The sequence below is a fragment of the Lutjanus erythropterus genome, chromosome 23, assembly GCF_056507025.1.
Source record: "Lutjanus erythropterus isolate fLutEry1 chromosome 23, fLutEry1.hap2, whole genome shotgun sequence".
Lineage (NCBI taxonomy): Eukaryota > Metazoa > Chordata > Actinopteri > Lutjaniformes > Lutjanidae > Lutjanus > Lutjanus erythropterus.
This window is the reverse complement of record NC_139339.1, coordinates 16,780,227-16,806,486: the sequence shown is the minus strand read 5'-3', so window position 1 is coordinate 16,806,486 and position 26,260 is coordinate 16,780,227. Positions and strand designations below refer to the sequence as shown.

General features: G+C 38.8%; 1 protein-coding gene across 2 annotated transcripts in view; it reads left to right on the top strand.

The window, feature by feature from the left end:
- The first annotated feature begins 8,366 nt into the window (after window positions 1-8,366).
- The window catches only part of casq1b (calsequestrin 1b), a 31,126-nt gene continuing 13,232 nt past the window's right edge, over window positions 8,367-26,260 (top strand). Inside the window, exon 1 of one of the 2 annotated variants that reach the window (XM_084711599.1) lies at window positions 8,367-8,774. In XM_084711599.1, coding sequence (XP_084567725.1) covers window positions 8,538-8,774 — 237 coding nt within the window. In that variant the 5' untranslated portion in view covers window positions 8,367-8,537. The remainder of the gene's footprint in view (window positions 8,775-26,260) is intronic. The other variant, XM_084711600.1, reaches the window with a different exon arrangement.

Below are 26,260 nucleotides of genomic sequence, written 5' to 3'. Positions count from 1 at the left end.
TTCATTAAGCAGGGAGACTCTCTCCTGCTGCCAGTTTAGTTGTTCTTTCTCCAGTTGATCCTCTGCCTCTTTCAGGGCAGATTTGATCTTTCTGGTCTCTGCCCTGCTTTCCTCAAGTTGAGCTTGATGGGAAGCCTGACACTGTTCCAAAATCTTCTTTGCTTCCCGCTCCTTGTCCTCTAAAGTCTCTTTGAGGCCGACTGCGACGTAAGTAACGTGAAACCTTTCTCTCTGCCACTTGACCCACTGACTCTGAACCTTTTCCTCAGCCGTCTTCAGAGCAGCTACAAGATTGTTGTTCTCCTGTCTCTGCTTTTCCAGCTGATCCATATTAGACGCGTTCGATTTCTCTATTTCATTAAGCAGGGAGACTCTCTCCTGCTGCCAGTTTAGTCGTTCTTTCTCCAGTTGATCCTCTGCCTCTTTCAGGGCAGATTTGATCTTTCTGGTTTCTGCCCTGCTTTCCTCAAGTTGAGCTTGATGGGAAGCCTGACACTGTTCCAAAATCTTCTTTGCTTCCCGCTCCTTGTCCTCTAAAGTCTCTTTGAGGCCGACTGCGACGTAAGTAACGTGAAACCTTTCTCTCTGCCACTTGACCCACTGACTCTGAACCTTTTCCTCAGCCGTCTTCAGAGCAGCTACAAGATTGTTGTTCTCCTGTCTCTGCTTTTCCAGCTGATCCACATTGGAAGTGTTTGTTTTCTCAATTTCTTTGAGCAGGGAGGTTCTCTCCTGCTGCCATTGGAGACGTTCTCTCTCCAATTGATCCTCAGCCTCTTTCAGGGCAGATGTGATCTTCGTGGTTTCTGCCCTGTGTTCCTCCAGTAGTGCTTCATGGTCGGCCTCAGCTTTTTCAATGTTCTTTTTTGCTTGGTGCTTCTTGTCACGCAAACTGTTTCTCAGGCGTTCTTTGGCATTAACGAGAGATGACATTTCCTCTTGCCACTTGATTTGATGACTCTGAAACTTTTCCTCAGCCTCTTTCAGAGCAGCCACAAGAGCGCTGTTCTCCTGTTTCTGCCCCTCTAGCTGAGCTACATAGGAAGCTGTGGATTTTTTATTCTCCTCAAGCAGGGAGGTTCTCTCCTGCTTCCAGCAGAGTTGCTCATTCTCCAACAGGTCCTTGGCTTCTTTCAGCTTCAATTTCAGGTCCTCGATGTCCTTGTCTGCAGAGGAGACATGTTTAACCTGAGAGTCATCTAACTTGGCCTTCAGGCTACACATCTCACTCTGCATCAGCTCCTTCTCACGCTTCCACTTGATTCCTTCTTTCTTTTCCCGGAGCTGCTGATCGAAGAATTCAGTCAGGTTCTCCTCTCTGATTTCCAGGAGAACTCTCCCATCAGAACTACGGGTGAGCTTTGCCTCACTGTCCTGCAGTTCATTTCTTACTTGTGTTTCCAAGGAAGTAAGATATTGTTTCTTACCCTCTCTCTTCTGTTTCTTCATTTTCTTGTTTTCCATTGCAAAAATTAATTTGTCTAAATGACTATGAATTAATTTGCGTCTGGATCAAACTTGGTGTTTTCAATCTCTCTCGAACTGTTTCTCTCGAACTCTTGTCGCTGCACAAACTGGTGTTGTAAAATGATGATAATTGCCCTGAATCCTTGGGTCCTATTTATAGAGTTTCAAACATCAAAGCAATATGACATCATCAAAATGTCAGAGTGATGACATCATTATGACATCAGACCATTCCAGCATTCCAAGCTACATGTTGTTTTTTTTCAACCTTTATTTATTCAGGATAGTTTCATTGACAGTGACATGAGTGTGCACCATTTAAAAAAAAATTCCATAGCAACCATCATAGCAACAATAGGAGAAATGCTGCATTTCCACATTTTCCTGTGAAAAAAGGAAGAATATTTGTCATAACCAATAAAGTAAAGATCATATACATCCACTGAATGTAGATTATGAAAATAAAAGGCCTATTTATGTCATCAAAATGCTTTTTAATTTAGAAACAATCTTTAATTATTGCATTTTCCACTGAGAATGAAAAGGATGTCAGCCATTTTGTTGTTCTCAGAGAAAGGAAGTCTAAGCATCCTACAATTTTAGAGCCCTTATTGGTAAACTATGGAGCTATACCACATTTTGGTATGAGACTAGGTTGAGCATGCAGACTAACAATTACAAATTGCATTATAAAATACAAGTGTTTGTTTTTGACATTTTGGTTCCAGTTCTCAGAAAAGGATTAGGAAAAGGATGTGCATTTAAAATGTTTGATTTCAAATTTAGAATTTTATTTATCAGGCTGGACAAAAATGTTTAAACGCATGGTATGGAAGTTCTGCTTCAAGTTGGTCTCACATTAAAGGGACAGTTCACCCCAAAATCAAAAATACATATTTTTCTTCTGGCCTGTAGTGCTGTTTATCCATCTGGATAGTTTTGGTGTGAGTTTTAGAGTTCTGGAGATATCAGCTGTAGAGATGTCTGCCTTCTCTCCAGTATAATAGGACTAAATGGCACTCAGCTTGTAGGGCTCAAAGCACTAAAAAAATGCATTTGAAAAATTCGAAACCACTGTCTCTTTCCAGAAATCATTAATCAGACCACATGACCTTTTTGTGAAGAGTTTCATGATGGAACTAATTTCCTTCTATTAAAAAGATACCAAACTCACACCAACACAGTCTAAATGCACAAATAGCACTACAGGCCAGAGGAAAAATGTGTATTTTTGATTTAGGGGTGAACTGTCCCTTTAAAATAAGATCCCATTTAAATAAAGATTAATAAAACAGAAGCAAGGCCCACATATAGTAAAGTAGTAAAATGCAATTGAGAGAGTTTTTTTTTTTTTTTTTTTTACAATTTCACAAGTGTATCTAAATTACAAGGACAATTTCAAACTCATTAATTTTATTTTCATCAGTACAGCAGTGGTGGGATGTAACTAAGTACTTTTACTCAAGAAGTATACTTATGTATAACTTGTTCTACTTTATACTTTTATGCCACTACATCTGAAAACCTTCTTGGATCAGCTGGAAAGTGACAAAGCTGAAAAAATGGCTGTTTTTCTGTACTATGAAAGTTGACTTTTTAGAAATATGTGGTTCTCACAGGACGGTGATGCTACAAACAATGATGCAAATAATGTGATTATATTGTACATAATGGATGGTTCATGTAAAAGTAAAATGTAACATACTCATTAATGCACCCGTCTACTGGAGACTGATGGTTTCCACAACATTCAGACAATCTGAATAACTTTTCTTTCACTTCTTTTTCTTTTTCGTCCCCTCCCCTGTCCTCCGTCCTCTCCCTCCCCACAGATCATCTCTTGCTCTTCTTCTCCTCCGCCTCCCCTCCCTCTGTCTTTCTCTTCTTCCTTATTTCTCCATCTGTCTCATCCTGGCAAGGCCATTAACTCATAACTCCAATACAGGCCACCTCAACACTATCTGTCTTCTGCCGATGGAGAGCAGGATGGGATGGAGGGAGCAGAGAGGAGGATCAATGGCTCCCCTGACTGTCAGTCCGCTCACTCGTTTTCACATCCATCTACCCATCGCCTCCTCCGCCTCCTCTCCCCTCCCTCTGTCTTTTTTCTTGTTTTGTTCCAAACCCAGAAGAGTGTTGACCAAATGTTGACACAGCTTCTCCACGCACGCTCGCAAATACTATCATTATGGCTCAGTCGCTCCTGGACAAAGTTACTAATAAGACATGTGACAATTATATTATTTAAGCCGACGATTCGAACAACTGATCAGAATCATTAAGTTCTGTCCGGATGGATTCTGAAATGGCAAACATCAAACACACAATATAAGTTAATTTGAGAACCACTGACTTACAGTTTATTTCCCGTCACTCATTTTGTGTTGTGGAACAACATGCAGAACAATTTTAAGTTTTCCTAATTTTTATCCATAGGGCAGTTTAAAGCTTTACCTGTATCACATTTTACTTATAGGTGTTTTTGTTTATTCTTAAGATTTTATTGTTGCTTTAATTTTTTTTCACTTCTTGCTGCCACTTTTATGTAAGTTTCTCTGCTATCCCAATGCAATGGAGGATAATGGACTTTGGTTTAACAAATATTATTTGAAAAATTTAGCTTTAAATTTGTCTCCTTGGAAAGGATGCGTTTACAAATATATAAAAATACATCAGAGTGTGTACTGTATAGTGAACATCCCTGGTATGATGGTCAAACTAGTGACTGATGGAAGGTAGTCTGTGTGTGTGTGTGTGTGTGTGTGTGTGTGTGTGTACTGTATTTCAGATGTCTGTGCAGAGACGAGGAGCGCTTGGTTCACCTCAATTCATGCCAGACACACACACACACACACACACACACACACACACACACACACACACACATATACAGCATATACAGAGGCTAATTAAATGAAGGGGGAGCTGTTGCTATGGGTCATATCTGTTTATTGTATTAAGTGGAAATGTCAGCTCTCAGTGGCAGTAAAAGTCTCTTTAAGACCTTTTTCTCCCTGACAATAGATGTTACACTCTTAGAAATAAAGGTGCTATCTAGAACCATAAAGGGTCTGACTTGTCCTCAGAGTAGAACCATTTTGGTTCCTGATATAACTGTTTAAAAGGGTTCCACATGGAAGATACCTAGAACTAAACATAAAGGGTTACACCCAGATCCCCCTGTGAGAGGTTTTGAAAAGAAAACTCTCTCTGGGGGTTCCATCCAGAACCCTTCCATCTTCTAAGAGCACTAACAAGAACCCACCCAAGAAGTTCTATCACAAGAACTTTTTTATATGCCAGGGGTTTAATCTGAAACAATATAGTATAGAATATTTTTATATTTTAATATTTTTATATTCCAAGTGTTTTATCTGGAACACAGTCAGGGGGTTCCACTGAAAACCTTTCATTATTCCAAGGCTCTCGTCTAGAAACAACCAACAACAATTTAATGAAACCCTTAGCCTTACAAAGAACCTTTAATGAACCTTTTCTTAAAAAGGATTCTTCAGAAGCAAATGGTTCTGGGTAGAACCTCAGCCTTTCATGAAGATCCCCTTTAGAACCCTTATAATCTGAATATAGCAAAGGGATGTGTGTAGTCCACATCAAATCTCTCTCTCTGTCTGTCAGCATGTACTGACTGATGTAATAAGTCTTTGAAAAAAAAAAGTCAAATCCTGCTGCTGCCTGCCATTACTGCAGCAGCCACTCCTGCCTGCCACTTCTCAAAATATTTGATACAGAGCTGATGAGTGTAACCCAAAGCCTGTCAGTCAGCCTGTCACCAGACTGTTCTTGCACTTTCTGACAGCTGAAAAAGAAAAGAAATTATTCTTTTGAGACCTACAGGCATGCAACACTAATGAGCATCAGGTATAAAGTGAGATACAGTGTCTACATCATCATATGTCTATTATTGGTTTGTTTTGGTAGACCTGAACAATCAATTTTATTTTCTCTTAATTAGCTTTCAGTGTGATAAAATCACTTCAAGCCACATTGTCATGAACACTGACACTTTCTCATATTCTGTATCAGCTTGTTTTAGCTTTTGGCAGCACTAACATATTAATAGTGGCTTAACTGTTGATAATAAAGGTGTAATAACTAAGTAATATAAAGTAATTACCAAACTAATATCAGGTAACAACTTGGTATTAACAATGTGTATACCTGGGTAATATTAGTCTGAAATCTTTGTAACAGGCTAATTGTTGTTGCCATATTTGGCTAACAATAAAATGTTTTTTTCAGTGGAAAATGGATTAAATAATAGAATATCAATGGAGTAATAATGAGGTAATATCAAATGATGTTTTCACAATATCAGTGATACCTTCAAAATCACAATCAACAACATCTTGGAAGTCAAAACTGGTAATTTAACACAATAATGCTGACATTTATCTTGTTCCCTTTTGTTTGAAAATATCAAACTGTGGTTTTGCCATCTTGCTATCTTTAGATGTGCTTATCCATTATGGGCCCCTTTTTGGCCCCTTATACCTTATTACATAAATTTCAGTCTAATATTACTTAGATATATCAATTTTTACCAAGCTGTTACCTGTTATTAGTTTGGTAATTACATGGTATTACTTAATTATTACATCTTGATCACTAATCTACTGAGCTGAGCTACCCTAGGTAGGTTTTTATCAAGGCTTTACAATGTTTATTGTATAGCAGCTATTAGCAACAAGGCAAAACAAACAAACAAAAAACTTAAAAAAAAAATCATTAAGACAAAATATAAAGGGAACACATGATAATATATATAAAAAACACAAACAGGATTAAAAACAAAAAATAAAGTAGAATATCTGACGCCCAGATGTGTCAGTAGGGTTCAAGAGGTTAAATATGTGCCAGTCAGTCATAAACATTCATAAAAATTCCTTCATGTTCATGACAAGGTGTCATGTCATGGTTATGACAGTGTTATACCAGTCTTGTGCACACCCCTTCAAATAAAGTGTTGCCAATATTTTTATATCTGAAAGCTCACACTATCATGGTGCTCCATCTGTGTAGTAGAGACCCTCGACCAGTGCCCAACCCTCCCACACCCTCACTGGCATCTAAATAGGCACACACACACACACACACACACACACACATGCTGTCTGACGCACCGTGCTGGCAGGGCGAGAAGGCAGATCATATTACACAGTGTTATTAATAGTCACCCTCTCCCCTCTCTCATTGTAAACTAATAGCTGACATGATCTCAAACTGTCTCTGAGTCCCCCTCTCTCTCTCTCTCTCTCTCATTCCAGGCCTCCATCTCTTTTCTCCACTCAGATCATTTCTTCCAAAATACACTCCACATGCGTGTCTGACGAGTGTGCAGAAATATGACATACATGACACTGGTGTGTCAGCTATCCTACATGACAGCCCCTTACCTAACCATTTTTTTGTAATGCCATTGACACCAGAGCAAGACAAACGCTCCCTGTGTTTTAACTACAGAGTCTCACGGTTATCACCCTATGAACAGGCCAATAGTTTCACACTAGTCCACTGACTGACAGTGCAAAATGCAGAGAAGAATAAGATTTCAAGCTAATAAACAACAAATAAAAATACATAAACTTTTCATATGAGGTTTTTAGGCTTCAAGGATGCAAACAATGCTTTTTGGTGAGAAACACTAAATATAAACAGAACTAAATAAAAAAAAAAAAAACAAAACCAAAAACAAACAAACAAATAAAAAACCCCACAGGGTGCATTAAACTGTCAAGCTCAACAATGATTTTACTGTTGAGAAAGTCCTATTCACACCTACTGGCAGAGCAAAATGTAATTTTTAATAAATAAATACAATGTTTATATAGAAATACAACAAAGAGGACATATTCTAAAGATCTGGTCAATATGTTGGACAGTTTACTCAAAAATGCAGCAAAGTAATGTGTTTACATGGTGACACTTCAATAAAAACTAGTTGCAGGTTGCAAAATTGCATTAAACAAAGGGAAGTGTCCAGAAGATCTTCTGTTTTTTCATTTTGTTGTTGTTGAACCGATGTCAAGTTAAAATCAGTTAAAATCAGCTGTAATGCTACTGGACCATTGTTTGATGTCATCAACAAATTATCAGCGTTTTGATTGACGGTTGCATGGAACAACAGTTGTGGCTGAGTTTCACCCAACAAATGATATGTCAAACTTTTACTGTCTTAACAATGCATTTTTATGACTCCAAAGTCAACATCGTCCAGCTAAATGGAACAAATGGAATCAAATTTTGCACAAAATTCTAATCTGCAGTTTGGGTGAAAAGGTATTTTTTATGTCACTGTGATTTACACAATACACACACCATGCTTTGATTTGCTTTAGATGCACAATCAAGTGTGGGCACAGCTCTCTGGCTCCCATTTCTTTCTGTCCATCAGTGCCCACCTACCACATCTACCCTCTGACCCTCTGCGTGGAAGCCATCTTGTCCACAGCGCTGTCCCACAGAGGCTTTATTTTTAGCGAGAGTCCCACTCCTCTGCAAAACTTAATATGGGAATGGCATCTTGGAGCTCTTCTTTCCTCAAGCTCTCATCGGACATCCATCCATACCTTCAGTCCTCCAAGACACTGAGCTGGTATCTGCAGCTCTCCAAACACCCAACACAACCGCTGTCCCTTTTCATAGCCACAGCTTCAAACAGGTGGCTGTATGACCTAAACACCCCCCTCCCCCCCCCGCCTCCCCTCCTACTTTTTTGGCAGCGCCGCTGGCCTAATGCATGGCTTTTGGACGAGTGGGATCAGCGCCTCGCCTCACATACCAATTTGCATCCCCCAAAAGGGACCTCCCCCTTTCTGCGGCCAGTGGCGTCAGTAGAACCACGTGTATCTCTTTTTTAAAGGGAGGGTGTCACTGTCAGACCTGCTCCTCTCTAGCCGGTGGGGAAAGGAAGCAGACTTTGTTCCTAACTCTCCCTGCTTGACATCAACTTGCGTTAGGGACAACGTTAAAAACGTGTATTTTTTCTACCCCACGTCAGCAGTTAAGGCACTGAGAAGAGGCATTCTTGCATCCACCAGGTGACAATAGTCATGAAGTGGGGCTGGGTGTTTTTGGGGGTTTTCCTATCTTTGGGGACCCTGTCCTGGGGGGAGAAGGGCTTGGAGATCCCCGAGTATGACGGCAAAGACCGCGTCCATGCTCTCACGGCCAAGAACTACAAGTCCATCATGAAGAAATACGACGTGATGGTGCTCTACTACCACAAAAATGTGGATGGGAACCGCATGGCCATGAAGCAGTTTCAGATAGAGGAGCTGGCTCTGGAGGTGGGTCTCCGCCAAAGCATGACAGTGGATGGATCTGTGGCCCATGTGGGGGAAGGGTCATGGTGGGAAGAGGGGAAGGAAGGTAAGGGTTTCACATGGAGAATTTGGCTCCAGTTGGAGATTCCTGGATGCAGTCGTGGCTTTCACACTTTAGGTTTGAGTGGTGAGGAGGAAGAACAGAGCGAGGACAGGCAGAAATGGTGTGGTGAGGTCAGGTTGATAAAATCATGGATCCTTCAGTTGAGGCGTCCTGCCAAGTATGACTGGATAGATGCTGACCTGAAGAAGGCAGGCTAGAGCATGTGGAGGAACAGGATGGAGGGCAGCACTGATCAAGGAAACTTAAAAAGGAGGAAGGGTTATTACATCATAAACCAACATTGCTTTGCTCTGGTGCCAGACTTTGGTGGCAAGTATTAAAGTCTATGGGAGATGCATGGAGAATCATACTAAAACCCAACATATCTATGCTGTATCACCTTTGATGAAAAAATGGCACTAATAAATTAAAGAACACATTTCAGGGAACAACCCACTAACTGATTTTTCCAAACGTGTGCATAAATTTATTGTCTGTTGGCCTCCAAATGGCATCCAATGATGATTGTAGGCATACGATGAGTCAAATTAAAATGCTCACCATGTCAAATTTTTAAAAAAGTTATAAGTGGCACATGAAAATAATGAGTTTAGGATAAATATTGGGCAGCTTTTACATGATTGACAGAGCTAAAAATAGCTAATGTTATGAAAATATCACATGAAATCAAACGAAACATTTACAAACCTTCTCTAAATATAGACCCTTTTTCTATTAGTAAACATTATGACACTTTTTGTGGGCGGGGCTTAGGTGTAGTGTTACTTGGAAAAAGTTCACCTTAACCAATGAGACCAGACCAACCAACCTGTACATGCTTACTCAGTGGATGGATGATTTTTCTACAATTGCCATTCCACCTATGACACATCAATGGTTTCTTCTGTGTGTGGTCAACTAGTTGATGCGCTAAGAGCGTTAGCGTTATGAGAGTAGTCACATATTCCTCCTCGTTTCCCAATTTCTCTAGGTGTGCATGACAAACATTCAGGCTGATAACATAATCCACACCTACAGCATTTTTGATGACCACCTCTCCAACTCTTTAATTTGATCATAATTTGATGTCATTACTCTTTTAATTCTGGCATTCAACAGCACATAAATTTGATTTTTTTCGGCAAGTTATTTGGTCTACTACTCCTGCAGCTTTTCCTTTGTTTTGCCTCCACCCAACACCGTGACATAAACATAACATCTGCACTACATTGAAAAAGGGTTTATTAATTGTGCATCGGGAGGATAAACTAACCCTTAGCTGACAATACTGTCCTTTTGATGGCTATCACAAACATAAATGTAGCATGACATTAACGTGACTTTCATGCAAATATATTAATGAATGAATATACCAACAAACAAGATGTACATTAAAAAAACATGAATCATGAGCTAAATAAAATGAAGCCTAAGCTAAATATTAACATGAAACATTAGCTAAATAACATGAAACAATAGCTAAATAACAACAAGTCAAAATGCACATTGCATCTGTGGTCTGCCCATTTACGACTATGCTAATTGCGCCAAGAGCTTTCAAGTGTGGCACCAGTGAGGTACTGACCCCTCCTTCTTTATTAGTTTCCTTGGCGCTGAGAGGGAACTATATGCCAAGAAGAATATGTCAGGATTTAGGTGAGCGCACACTCGATTACCTGCTGTCTGATTATCAGTTAAGATGTGACTGAGTCAACTTGTCATGACCCAAATAAGCAAAAGAACATAACCTGGCCAGTGTTTGAACACAAATGAAAAATGAAGGGAATTTACCATTTTTAATAATAACTGGGTCAAAGATGGACATTACTATATTATTAGGCTTATAGTACTCTTCCACATAGCAGCACATGTATTTATGCCAAACTATTTCCTCCAAGACTGAGGGTTTGGTGCACAATATTTGGTAACAAACATTCAACACTGTGAGTTCCAACTGGAAAGCTTTGGCAGTGTCTGAAACTCCCTGTGGTGGTAGTAGATGGGGTCTGCATCCAACAATATTTGCAACTCAAAGCGTAGTCCTTCACACAACCACTTCCATCACTTTTCACGTGGGCAAATGAGTGCAACACTTTAAGGAGAGACTATCGCTTTGGGATCGCTATAAACACTTTTGCCTTTAGATGTGCTGGAAAAACACAAGTTTTATCCAAGAATTCCCTGGCCTTGAGGCACATCATGCTAGCCAAGTCAGCGTAGTTCATAAACTCATAAACTACTGTAGTGACTGCTTGGTGAATGAAAAAAAGTGCCAGAGCAAAGAGAGACCCCTTTTCGGGAGCTTCATGGTTTCCTTTAAAATTTCTAGATTGGGCAGAAAGTCCAGGCCTAACCCAGGCTAGATGATGTTGTGTCCATACATAGGCTATAGCTCCACTGAACAAGCTAACTCATTTAAGTCTGCTCACTTAAAGGGATAGTTTGGATTATCTGAAGTAGGGTTGTATGAGGTACTTATCAATAGTCAGAGTATAAACTACAGTGGAAAGTGGTTGCCACATCGCCAGTTGTAGAAAGCTAAGCAATGTGCTGCTGTGGACACGGTCAGCGGCAAATAGACACGTAAAAAAAAATAGTTCGAGTGTACACTATATTTAGAATATTTTCACTGCTTCACCTCACAGTCAGACAACCTGTTTTTTGGCAGGAAACAGGCATTGTATAAGCCAAATATTGCTCTTACCAAACCAACCGAACTCCACTTGCAAAATCAGTCATTTTACCATGCAGAACACAGGAGTTCCTCATCTACAACTGTCTTGATTTGTTAGTTTGTTTGTGTTATTTGGTGTTATAAAAAAAAGTTCGGATTCAACAAATTTAAACAATAACACAAACAAACAACCAAACACATCTACGCAGTGGCGGGAAAGCAACTCCTATGTTCTGGGAGGTAAAATTATTGTTTTTGCTAAAAGAGTCTGGTTGAGTGAGAGGAAGCAAAATTTGGCTCATGTAACAGCAGTTTCCTGTCAGAAAGTCCTGTCAGACCTTGTTACAAATGAGCAAAATAACATAATATAATAATAAGACATGAATCAGAGACCATTTAGACTTATTTTCAAAAAAATCCATTGATATGCTGTCATGCTTTGTTTATATTATGTAGTTCCTAAGTGCTGTTGATTCTGCCTGCTGATATGTTGGATCATATTTACAGTTCAGTTTAACTGCAAGTTAACCTGAGACTCTATTAGTAAATAGTTATGAGGCTTGCGACAAGTGGAGGGTTGCACATACTCACCAACCTTGAGACCTTAAAAATAGGGAGGATTTTGAAACCAAAAAATTAGAATTTCAGGCACTTTGTTTACTGCATTCTGGTGACTTTTAAAGAATGAAAATGACAGAATAAGTAACAGTTCAGTATTTTATGTTAAATACTTTTCATTTTATTTTTGGCATGAATTAATATTCACCAGTTTTCTTTCATTCATTCATTTTTTGCCCCCGTCACTGAAAGAAAAATGCATGCCCCTTTCTTTTGAAACTTTGGGAATTCTTCTTTCCAGGATGTCTCGTTTGGTGTAGCTGTATTGCTGTCTGGGTGGAAACAGTAGATTTTCAGTTGTACACACTGTTCAGTGTTAGTCAGAGGGAGGTTGTAATAATGAAAAGGCAAAAAAAGCTGTGAAAACAGGGGTCTCCACGGAAAATCGGGAGGGTTGGCAAGCATGGGGCCACACAATTAATCAAATTTTAGAGAACTGCAGTATGGCCAAATCATAGAAGCTGCAATAATTTGATGAAGGGAAAATGTGTGACAAAACATCATTATGAGGAAGTACTATAGTGCTGCAGAGATGTCCTGGCCTGCAAGTACCAGTTGTGTTTGTTGAACTCACAATTTTTGATTAAGATAATTTTTTTTGAACATTAAATAACAGGTTTTTATATGTTTTTTGTTTTAACTATTGCAATAAGAGGGGTGAATGAAAATTCTGAGTTTTATTACTGAAAATATATGATGTGGCTTAATAAAATAATGATTAATTCTAATTTAACTAATCAAAGAATGCATGTAACAAAAAAGTGATTGCCTCAATTTTCTGAGTAACATATTCAGGTTTAGAGTGCATTAATCATAAATCATGCTACAATTGCAAAATAATTGCATGGGGTTTTGTTTGTTCGTTTGTTTGTTTGTTTTACTATATTGTGTAGCCTGAGACCAGTGGAACACTGAGGCCGGTAAATGAGTCTTTGAACAAATATTGCTGAGGTGCCTTTGAGCCAGGTGCTTACAACTGAATTACTCCAGTGGTGCTGCTAATCAGTTGGCAGTAAAGAGTGTGCATTATCTGCAAACTCTTATTGGATAAATAAATCTGAGGGAATCTTTACCAGCCGGCCCACAGTTGATGCACCTGGGCCCCACTGTCAGCCGGTCTATTCACCACAGCAATCCTGTGCCTGTCAGAGCTGCAGTGTCTTCTTACAGAGACACAGTGTACCTTACACTAGCCTCCATAAGTCACCTCTGTAAATAGCCCAGGACAGCCCTGCATGCTTAGCAAGAGGCTAAAAGCCCTCCTGGGATGGACAGACAGTTTAGGGCCATATCTCACCTCCGTCAGCTCTCTCAGGCAACACACACTCTTCTGTTTTGTATTACCACACACCCCTGTGGGTGCACGCTGGAGTCCTAAACCATCATTTACACACCTAAGTCACTGGATCTGATCAATTTCCTCTCCATGCTGCCAAGTGGTGCTTCTTGGCTTGAGAGAGAGATGCTTACCGGAGCAGGTCCCTGTCGGACTGTGTGTTTGTTACTGACTTCCTGCCAGGCATGACTGTTCAGCCAATCAGGATAGAGCACAAGAGGTGCGCAGAGGGGATGCTTAAAATAGCTGGTCATTACCACCTATGAATCAGGAAGTATGAATTATTAAAGTGCAGAGCTCAGGGAATCAAAGCTAAACTGCCTTTGTTAAAAGCCTGGACCGTATACATACATATGATAGGATGTGTCATTTATATATGATTCTACTTCAAGATACCATGGTGTACATTTACATTTACTGTATATCACAGGGTTTATTACATAACCATTTTGAGCCCAACTCAAACTCTTAAGTTTTGACATAAACTTGAAAAAGTTTTGCTGACCAATAAAAAGGTTAATTATCTCAACAAAATATTAGTAGTTCATAAAACTTTTTCAAAAATTAAGAATTTGGGTTCAAAATTCAAAACTCAAAAATCTATTGCAGTCAATCGCCTTGAGACTTGAAGTCTTTTTCATTTCCATTACAGTACATATAAACAGATGCTTAAGTGCACCTTGAACATGATGCTGATGTGACGTTTGCAGTCTTGACACCGGATAAGACACAATTCAAAACTGCATTGCTGTCATGCTAGGTGAGTGTCCCCCACAATTTGAAACTACCTTCTGCAACGTGCAATTACAAAACTTGCAGAGAACCACCATGCACAAGGCTCACATTAACCTTCAAATCAATTTAGCTTGTTTCCTTTAAAGGTTAAAGACCCGATGTATAAGACTTATGCCATGTTTCTATACTAGCCTGGAACAGACAAATCAAGCACTGGAGGGTTAGATGGACACTTTTGTGTTTTGTGCAAGTTTCACAGCTTCTGTTGGCTCTTAAACACTTGTAAGGGAAGAGTGAGACAAGGTGTTTGCAGTCTGGGATGACATTAATAGTGCCTGCTTCCTGCTCCCTGATATAACGAAGAATAATAAACATCAATATTCATACATTTCATACATTCATACATTTTATTTGATGGGACAGTAAGGGAAGAGGATAAACTAAAGGCTGAGGACCCTTGTGATAAGTTGATGGTAGCAGCCACAACATGCTAGTTTATCCTAGCATTGTGTGGTTTTGCATAGTGTCTACAGTGTGCTGCATAGTTTCATTTGACTGTTAAAAAATGTTGTTAACATTAACAGCAAACCTGTTGAAGCTAGAAGCTGTCTTTAAAAAGAGCAATGAGAGGGCAAAAATGCAGACATGGCAGAAATCCTGACAGCTAAGACAGGTAGCAAAACCTCCCTGTGTAGCGATAGTGTGACACACGTCACCAACAAACTCAGCATTTTCCACTCAAAAAGATTGCATGACGGAAAGAGTCACCCTGTCACTCCTAAAATATGTCCAACACCTTTGACCCCTGCTGGAGTTGTCTTAGTCTGTGAAAAATAATCCAGTGTTGCCTCACCACGGTGTTAGGCTCTGGCTACCCCCTCTGTCATGGCCAGGATTTGGAAATATGCAATATAACATTAAAATAGTTTTGTTTATTCCATAAAACTCAATGAAAGAGATCCATGAAGTGTCACATCGTTTGACATTTGTTTTGCTAAATGAGTTGTAGGGTGACTACTAACACTGCTTTACATGCAGGCCAAACTAGATGTTAGCATGTTTTGGCTTTGTATGGGAATGTGTTGTCCAAAAAGAAGTAAAAAAGTGAAGACAGTTGGACTTTGATGCTAAGAGGTACCTAGCTATTTTAGTCTAGCCTTTTAAAGGTGTAAAGTACTAATATCTAGCCCCAACTGAAAACATCAAATTTTGGTGCATTTTCTTAGAAAATTACTCAAATGATCAGCTCAGTCAGAATAGCTGCTGATTAATTTTCTGTTGATCGACTAATGACAAGATCTCTTCAAACCTGTATTGCTGATTCTGTTATTGTTGCTGTTTTTTGGCATCACCAGCTGAAGTTTCTTTCAGTCAACCATTCAGAAAGCCTTGTGTTTATCTATATGCTGAAGCAGTGTACATGGAGCTCCAAGAAAAGCAATATTACCTTTTTGCAGTCATTTTTTCACTTTTGTAGTAAACGGCATATGTGCAACGCAAGAATGGAAAAATGAGAGGCGTAGCAACAGTAATTAAGGAGGGTGGAAAGATTTTGCATTTTAAGTTTCTAATCTGCTTTTTGCAACAGTAACCAGTTGACCTGCTTGAACTCACAAACAAGAGGAGCATGTTGATAATTAGGCAAAAGATATAAAATTTTAAAAACCTTTCTACTGTTTTGTTAAACTATGCAATGCCAATCTGTCTCTGCTTCTCTGTAACATTTGTTGATTTGGAGACAGCAAACTGTCTGTCTTAGCAATGGGGTTTAACATGGCCCTCAATGTACAATTTTTCAGTCTCATTTAATATCTAGTAGAATTAATCACAGGTGTCCAACATTCAATCTGTGCAAAGTAACAACAGCAATCTATTTAATGAACTGGAAGCACACTCAGGAGATAGAGATAGATTTGACAGGCCTGATGAGCTCACCTCACCTGCAGCACTTTAGCCAAAAATATCTCTCATTATTATGACTCAGACCAAATATTATGAAGCAGAACTCATCCAAAGACATGATTAAAGACTAACAGGCAGAGTGCAAAATTAGCAACCATACGCCAAAGGCTGTGACTGAATGAATTTCTAATTTTGAGAACGCTTGTCTGCATATTCATTCTCTCTCTGTTTGGACTCTGACCTTTGGCATACTGCATAGTGTAAATGCCCATACTCATCAATCACTGCACTCCACACAGCTCAAATTTCAGTGATCTTTCACTTGCCACCGTCTTTACCAACATACCATCTCTCTCCCCCAATACACACGCACACATATTGTTGCTATGGCACCCTGTCTGCCGTTCAGTAAACTGTAGGAACAGATAGCAGTAACCAGATATACATTGATGTTGTTATAATGTAAACATGGTAAATTTAACCAATCTGTAAGCTTTCATATACTGACCCTTTGCAAGTTGACTAGAGTTAAGGAAAAATAAGGGGGAAAAGGTAAGAAACAACATAAAACCACAATCTACAGTAAGATGCAACTAAATAAAATATATAGCACCACATCACCATTCAAGTGCAAAGGTATAATCATCACACAGTGTAAATGTCCAGATTACTCTTGATATGCTTTATATCGAGAAAGCCTTTTTCCAGCACTGCAGGGTTTGATCTTTATGTTCACACCATCAGAGAACTTGGAGCACCTACGCAAGTGTGGAGATTTTCTTTTGTTAATGCTAATGCTACAGACGGAAACACTGCTCTGTCATTCAGTTCATGGGTTGAGACTGAAATTTGGTGCATGCATTCATGTAGCCCTCAGGATTAACTGTGATCTCTTCGGTAAATAAACTTCTTATCAAGTGACACCATCAGGTCAAACTGTGCCAGTCAGAACTTCTGTGGACTCACCTGTAGTTTTTTTTTTTTTTTTACCTGTAGGACAGAGATAGGTGTAGGATAGATGGGTACCAATGATGTTCTGTCGGGTTTTTCTGTCCTGGGCCGCATCCCATGATGCCAGTTTGTGGTGTTTTAAGTCAGGATTTTGTCTTCTTAAGTTTCCTTAAGAAATACAGCTGTTTCTGAGCCTTCTTTACCCGGGTGGAGATGTGTGACAGGTTCTTTGTCATGTAGGAGCCTAAAACATTCACTTGATCCACCTCAGCTCCACTGACGTAAACTGGGGATGTGCGCGATTAGTCAACCATAGGATTAAACATCACCACCCTCGCTAATCCACCCCAGAAATATTTGTAGATTAAACTATTAATCAACAACTTATTCATGCACAGTTGCCTCTAAGTTGTCATGCAGCTGACACACACTGTGATGCTGTTCAGTCTGAAAAGTCGAAGCATTTAGTGAGTTGTTATGTATTGAAGGATAATGTGCAATGTTCCTATTACAAAGCGCCACAGATTTCAGCAGCATTAAAAATATGATTGACTTGAAGAATGTGGCTTCAAATGGCTCTTAATACACATTGTATTTTTGCAGACAGTTAATAAGTTGTGCTCAATTTTAACTGCTCTCTGAGTGTTTTGTTACTGTTAAACTGGTTGACTAGTCTAAATATAAAAAATGCTTTTAATTGACAGAGACACCCCTAATGTAGACAGGGGTGAGCATCTCTGCCTCCATTTTTGGAAAATCAACAATCAGCTGTTTGTTTCTTCTGGCGTTGAGCAACAGGTTGTTTTCTGTGCACCACTCTGTGAGACTGTTTCCTCCTGATTCCTATTTCCTCCTTTAATAGGAATCAGGTCTCATCATTGTCTAAAATCTGACCAGCGATGCTGGTGTCATCTGAGCTTTACTGGTAAGAGCTGTCTCAAAACACTCCCTACTCTTCTTGTTTTTTTGTTTGTTTTTCTTTTTTTTCTTGTTCATTATGGAGCACCAGCAGCGTGTATTGCTAAATGTTTTCATTGTATTCATGTAGCTAATATACGGTTAATTGAATTAACAATCCAATTCCAGTTCCAGAGCATCTAGACTGCGACTAGAAATAGAGCTGAAGAACTAACCAAAACTGGGAGTGAAATGCTCCAGGTTCTAAAATAACTGGTCAAGCTATTCACTCTGAAATTCAAGATTTCTATTGCTCATATTCACAGCACTATGAAACAAAATATTTTATGATTTCATCTTTTATATTTAGCAGACACTTACAGAGTGACAGGAACAGTAAAATAATCCTTAATTCATTGATCATTATATTGCTATAAGACACCCCATGGTACAGAGAGATGGGGTTAGAATTACAGAGCCCTGACAGTATTCTTGTAAGGAAACAGCTGAGGGAAAAGACTGCTTGAGGGCTGCTTTTTTCTCCATTCCAACCCCCAGGTCGTATCAAATTATGTTAATAACTGAGAAAGGTGTCATAGGTGCAGACAAGGCAAGCCAACACGTAGTCTCATAATGTGCAGGGAATCTTCATGGTTTGAAGGAGGCTTCTGCTTTGTCTTTTCTAATCTGCTTCCATCTACTTAGAGATCTTGGAAAAGGTCAGCCTGTCGCTGTGGTAACTGTCATCCAAACCGAGTGTTGGAGCCCTCCTCCTTTCACCGGCACAATAAATTTCATGCTTACATTTTTAATGGTAGCGGATGGTATTGATGGAAAAAGAGAAAGAGTCTAATGTTGTATCTGCTATTTTAGGCATCGCACCTCATCCCCGTGAATCACCTCAATTTCTCAGTGCAGTAGCCACTTTTAGGTAAAAATAAAACCAGAACTTTAATTTACTTGGATGTAAAGTCTGGTATTACAATGCATAAAAATACATGTAAAGAGATTCTAATGTGCAGATAAATAAAAAGACTTAAAGCTTATAATTAAAGTTGTGACTCTAAATGACTTTTGCTTATAAATTATGTTTCTGAGAAAATAGTCATCACATGCATAATCAAGACCCCTTTTACAAAATGTTTGTGTTAAAATGAGTTGGCTGGGAACAGACTACCCATTACATGCTGATACATTTTTAGGTTTTAGGACTCATTCTTGCTGTGCTGCATGCTATGCTTGTGCCCTCACATTATGTTTTGATGTGCAAACAAAGTCATGTAGAGTGATGCAGAGTGAGAAAGTCTGCATTCAGAGGCGGTTGGGTGAATGGATCGGTCCAACAAACACTTCAACAAGACTTTCATCCAGGAGACGGGGGTTCATGTTCCGTAACTTGGATGTGTTACGTTGTGTATGTTTTGTTAACCAAGGTATCCCACGCACCTTTGTTTGTAATCCAAACCATGTGCTTTTCTAAATCCTAACCAAGAAATTTTGTTTGCACATTTGACACAGACCCACAACTTGAGAGGATTTTGTTTTAAGGAATTTTAAAGAACCACCCCTGCTGGTCCACAGACCTCAGTTTGAAAATCTCTGGCTTAAACCTATCTGAGTATTTTTGGGCCTAAACCTAGCCAAGTACTGTTGACTGATACCACAATATTTTCAACATTTCTATAGATATCGCAATAATATTGTTATTGTGAATTCTTTTGGCCATGATAATTGTGTTATAATCATGAGAACTGTGACAGGCTAGTTTTAAGCATGGACCACTGACCAAGCTGCCATATTTAACGAGTTGGGAGTGACAACGTGTTTGACATAGAAATAGTAACTAATAGGGGTGGGATTTCACAGTCAATTGTCTCATGTTGTTAGCAACCAGGCTATTGAAAACTCTGTCAGGCTCTTCCAAGGCTTCCTGCTGTCAACAGAGAATATAATTATCCAGGTCTGCAATCCCTAGTGGACACAAAGTGTAATTCTTCTTCATCAGAGTCAGTTTTAACTCTGGAGCTTGTCCATCCCATGAAACAACCTGTGAACCTGACAGGCAGCCAGCTAACTATTACTGACTCTGATTTTAAGAGGCAGGCCTTGTCACCCCACATCCAGAATGCATAAGTAGCATCGGATCTCATTACCACAAGTAATCTTGGACCAGGCTGGGCCAACAGGCCAAGTCCTCATGGCCCCTTTACCTCATGAACTCCAGATTAGGTGCTTTAGCTTCAAGCTACTTCATTTCCACCAAGATATACTTTGAGACTGTTCAACATTTTAAACAGCCCCCCCTTAAACCTCAGCTGCGTCCGTCAGAAGGCCACTTTCGGATTCAAGTAGCACAGCTGCCAATACTCAACAAGTCCCATCATTAAGTGGCAGTGCTGTCAAGTTGTGTGAGGCAAACATCACATCTTGATAGATTTCCTCTTACCTTCCCTGCAATCCCCAATTAACAGTGTGAAAGAAGCGCTAAATTAAGAACTAATTTGTCCGACATGATGTCATTAAATGTGACAGGAGTTATGTTTAGATAAATTGTCCTTGGAGTTATTCTCCGACGACATCTCGTCAGTGTAGATGTTTGTTTTCTGGCCAGACTATAGTGTTCCCGTCTGTACAGTTTGTCCGATGTCAAAAGCCACCTGTTGTTTGAAGACGATTAATAATAGAAGCTTTTGCCTTTGGATTTCGAAGGTCTCAGCTGTTTTTAAAACAATATATTTTGCTGCCTGATGCACCCAAAATATCAGCCTCTACAAAGTACATCTGCACATCTTGTTTGGTTAAAACATAATGTTTTTCATTACTAGTGCTCCATCAAGCAGTTATTGACAGAGAGGATCATATCAGTTTGGTTGAATTTTTTGTGATGGTTCTAGGTGGAAATTTGTGACAATAAAATGTTTATAGTCTTATAAAATACATTACAATATTATATATACATACAAAATTTTAACTTTGGTGCTATTTCATTTTAAAAAGTGAAACTAATAGAATAATGCCCATTTATGTCAAAACCCATGGATTCAGTTTTTGATGCCTCTTTAATCAGGGAAATATTAACCACACATTTAGAGTTTAAGAAAGTGACAACTGTAGAGCTGCTGTAGGTTGTGCCTGATTGATTTCTGTAATATTTGCTGAGGTGGAAGTCTTATGTGTCCATAGACCCTGCAGCTCAATGAGGAACCTGTCAGCAGCTCCGAACAACCGTCCAAAATAGTTCCTGTGGTGGATTGCAGAGAGCCTGCATGCTGTTTCTGTCATGCTAAATTTACCCCAGACTCCACACCTTCTGCCTCAATGTCGACTAAATGTCTTAAAGAAGTCAAAACCCAACAAAGGTTGTCCGAGAACAAACTGGAAATACACATCATACTGTACTGATTTTTTTTTTTAGGTGTTTTTTTTTTAGTAAATTGGTTGAATGACCCTTTAAGTCATGTATTTTTACTACTGAACCATTAATGTCAATAAGTCTACATTGTAACAGGATGAATAAGCCATAACAAGACAATAACATTGTACAAGACGTTACAAGACAAAAACAATGTAAAGGACGAAACCTGATACAATGAAATAAAACAAAAAAAAAAAAAAGACTAAACAGGATGATAAGACAAAAACATTATAAAAGATAGCAAGACATAAACACTGCAAAACAACATAAAAAGACAAAACAATGTAAAGGACTGAACAAGACTAAACAATGGGATAAGACAAAAAAGACTAAACAAGTTGAAAAACACATAACAAGATGAAAAAGATATAACAAAAATATGTTATTAAAATACGTAAAAAGACAAAAAAGACTTAGGAAGACAAAAAATACATATAACAAAGCACAAAAGATTAAACCAAAAAAAAAAAATACGCATCAAGGCAAAAAAAAAGTAATAGGATGTAAGAAACTGGAAGACATGTAACAAGACAAAAAAGACATGACAAAACGGACATAACAAGACATACAATATCTAAAAGACATAACAGACAAGAAAGATGTAACAAGACAAAAAGGACTTAGAAGACATACCAAGATGAAACAGATATAAGAAAACAAAAAATACATTACAAGACAAAACAGACATAAGATGAAACATAATGTTTCCCCCTGAATGTTCTTTTCTGCTTCCCTCCTCCTCTGTTATCTGTATCAGGGAATGTCTTCATATCACTTATTCATGGGAGAAAAATGTCAAGGAAAAGCAAGGGATCAAGATGCAACATAAAAAATTAAAATGTGAATTTTGTGACGTCGTCATTCCACAAAGCGGTGGACCTGAATAAAGATAGCACCGAGAGCACAGTGCATAAGTGCTTTACATCACCGTTGGTAACTGAACATTCACAATCGTCAATCAGTTTCCTTCTTGTTTCCTTCAAAGATAATCGCTGACCTCTGCAGAAATTTTCTGAGAGCCTGTGTTTGCTCTTAACCATTTTTAGCATTGATACCTGTGTCCTTAACCAATTTTAGTGGGTTCTTAACCATTTTAGACATTGATATCTGGAATCTGATATCTTACCCATTTTAACATTTATGTTGTATTAATAGTTTTTTTTGTGTGTGTGATTTTATGTCTGAGGAAAATGTTGATATTTCTACCAGCCTCTTCTCTTCTCTGCATTAACTCCTTTACGTTACCTGCTCCTTAGCTTCCTTAATTGTTAGCTGAAATACAAATCATTCTGTTAATACACACACTCATAAGGTTGGCTGCCCGTTCCACATTCAGTCCAAATAACTTCACTCAAACTGACATCTTTGTTGCACCTGCAGGCTTTTATGTAAATCACAAAATCAAGCTTGACAAATGCGACTCTGAGTTTATTAGCTGAAATTTTTATGTGACATATTTGTAATGTGGCTTATTGCTGTCAAAGTGAGTCATTCACAGATGGTCTCAGACACGTCTGCCCTCACAGTTTGTTGTAGTGAATCAGTTTGTGAGCCTTTGAGATCTCTAAAAGCTTTCCATGCATTTCATCACACCCCCCATGAGACCATGTTGTGCTGGGAAAAAGTGAAAATTGTAAACTCTAAGTTAAAGGAACCAGAGGATGAGATTTCCTTTAGATTTACAGTCTCTTAAAAAAAAAGCAGTCATTTACAAACACATAAGCTTTGAGCTCTTATTTCTGTGCTAAATCCTGGTTTGCCTCCTTCCAAACAGTGCAGTTACACTACAGTAGCTGGTGGCAAGTCAGAGCGTGTGTTATATCTGAATCTTTCATGACCACCCCGGCGCAGTGTTATGTAACAGCCTGGTGTAGAACGTCCTGATGTGTTACAGCAGCCATTATTAATTTACTCTCTGGCTGGGGGGGAAAGGCTGGCAGAACGTCCAATTTTGCACAGATCCCAGGACTCTTGTTCGTACAGGATGATGGGAAATCTCGCTGCTTTAAAACCCTTTTAATGTTCCTTCGCAGACCAAATGTTAGAGACAAGATGATAGTGTGATTTTCCTGTTTTTTTTTTTTCGTTGGGGCGCATTACCCACTTTGTGTTTGGGCCACGAGTCAACATGTAAAGCATGGTAACACTTTAATAAATGGTAAATTGATAGTTAATAGTTATTTTACTTAGTAAGGCTATTTTTAACGTAATTTTATCATTGTAAAATAATTTGTTTATAAACTTATATATATAACAGCATATCATAGCTGAGAAGAGATGATCAAAATTACATTATGATTACAAATTATAGCATTACTAATAATGAATATACATTATTAATCATCTTTAATTGTTTATAACAGTGAAATAGATATTAATTTAAGTTTAATTAACTTCAAATGTGATGTAAAGTGACAGAAATCAAATACATTATATCAGTATTTAAAGGAACAGTGTCTTCATACAGAATGATTTGCAGGTCTGGAGGGTTATACAAAAAATGCCTCCTTAATAAAGTTGTTTTACACTAAAAAGTAAATAAATAAATAAAAACTCAGTACAAGAATACAACGATAAAAAGCTCTCAATATTGATATTGAAAAACCTGCAAAAAATAAAATGAAATGATTAAATAATAAATCTGATGTGTACAGAATTTTTGTTTTGTTCATATAAAATTAGCCATGACCCAAGCATGCTTAAATTAGCTGTTCTTTTAAAAAATAAAAACAATTAACCACGTAGTATCACAGAATTTTTTTTATTGAGATATTGCAATATTCAATATATTGTTAAATCCCTAGAAACAGTAATATAAACTATACAGAATTTGTAATAAATGGACTAAAAACAGCAAAACACGTTTATCAGTTTACCTGCATTTATGGTACAAGTGAAACCACTTCTTCAAGACTGCAGCCATTTCAGCAGATATGCACAGATGCAGTATCTGTACGTACACAAATGTACCTGCACTCTCTGTGCAAGTGTTACTGACAGCAAAGCTAGCCGTCACTCTGCAGCTGGCATGGAAGCTGTTACAGTCTGAGTGTGTGTTTGTGTCCTTTGGGTTCTCACTGAGTGACTTACATCACAAGGTGACGCACACATACAAGTGTGTGACTCATCAACTGCTCAGTTGTTCACTTAAGAAACACACAAAAGCCTACATGGGAACAACCAAGCACAAGGACTCAGCCTCAGTCTGAGGCTCGGGTTTAGACCAATGATAGAGAATGGAACAGCAAGGCAAGTTCTCTCACATTAACGGTTTATTCAGCTCTTTATAAAGTCTCAGGGCCGGATCCTGAAGGGTGACAGACAAAGGATTGAGAGGGAGTGAAAAAGGACAGTGCTAGGTGGATGAATAATGATGTAATGCGGTCACAGGTGTGTGTTTATAGAACGTGGCTCAGCCAATCACAATTAAGCACCAAAACTCTGTTTCATACAGACAAATATACATTAAGGTCTCAATAGTTAATCTAATTTCTCTTCTATTACCTGTCTTTGTGGCGTGATTGAAAGTTCTAGTTTTTAGTGAACATATGGCCTTTTTTCACCAAAATAGTTCTGACCACTGATGGTGCTGCTCAGTGCACAACAGCCTTTGATCACAGTCCTGTTTTATCATCGGTTTCATAGTTTTTCGAGGTTTTTCATATCTAAAAGTCTTGGAAAGCCTGATGATTTTCCTGTGACTCTATCTGCAATATCTTTGGAATAGAAAAAAACAACTGTAGACAAGGAGCCTGGAAATGTCTCAGAATAATTTTAATTCCATGTGACAGATAATGTCACTTTTTTGAACTGTCAACTTTTTGCACTTGTGTAAAATTGGTAACTTTGCATATTTATGACAGATGGAATTTGTCTACAGATAGATTTTGGGTTTTTTTTTTTTTTTACACTTTTTGGCAATGAAGAATTTCTATTGTGGGTTTTTACACAGTTGTTTTAGGTGGAATCTGTAACTTTTTACACTTTAATAAGATTGAATTTTTTCACTTTAAAAGGGTCGACCTTTTGCTCTTCATCCAAGGGGAATTTGTCACTTTTTACTTTGGCTGATGCCAAACTCATCTGCCAAATTATTACATCTAAAGGTAGAAAAAATTTTGAGAATGCAAGCTTAATACAGACAATGTCTTGTGCTACAGAGACATTGTTCAAGCCACAGGAGTTGAGTGTTTGATACATCAAAAATGCAGCAAATGCCAGTGCAGCAAAGAGAGAGCGAGGTTTAGGAGGGTGATTCACATTAAAAACAAGGACACTCTTAAGTCTCAGTGGCAATGACACATGCCACTGCAGTCCAAAGTAACCAATATATAGGCTAACCTACACCGAGTGGTGTAAACTAAGCACACGGGAGGCTATATTACAAGAAATGTGACCCCTCTACTGCACTGCGAACCTGCCACCCGCTCCTAGCTCATCATTCGGTGCCACAGCCAAGTGCAGCAGAGACCCAGGGCACGTTTTTGACAACTCACTATGGCACTCTGCCCTCATCTTGTGTCACCTGACAAGCTGACACTGACTGGGCATTGGGAGACGCAGCCAAGTGATTACACTGCTGACCTCTCACTTGGCTTTGTGCACTCAGGCTTCTGCGCAGCTCGGGTGGTAGAAAGGGAACAGATGAGGAGGGGTGAAGGGGTGTCAGGAGACAGAGCTAGGACAAAATATCCAGATGGACTCAAAGATGATGGTGGGAAAGGGAGAAAAACACCAGAAATGAGAGATGTTTTCAGTGAGGACGAGAGAAGATGGCTGCGAAGTGTTAACTTCTGTGTCGAGTGTCTTCCTCCATTCATCAACCCCTCTGCCTGCCTGTCTTCCCCTGACCCCCCTCCCACACCCATTTCTATATGTA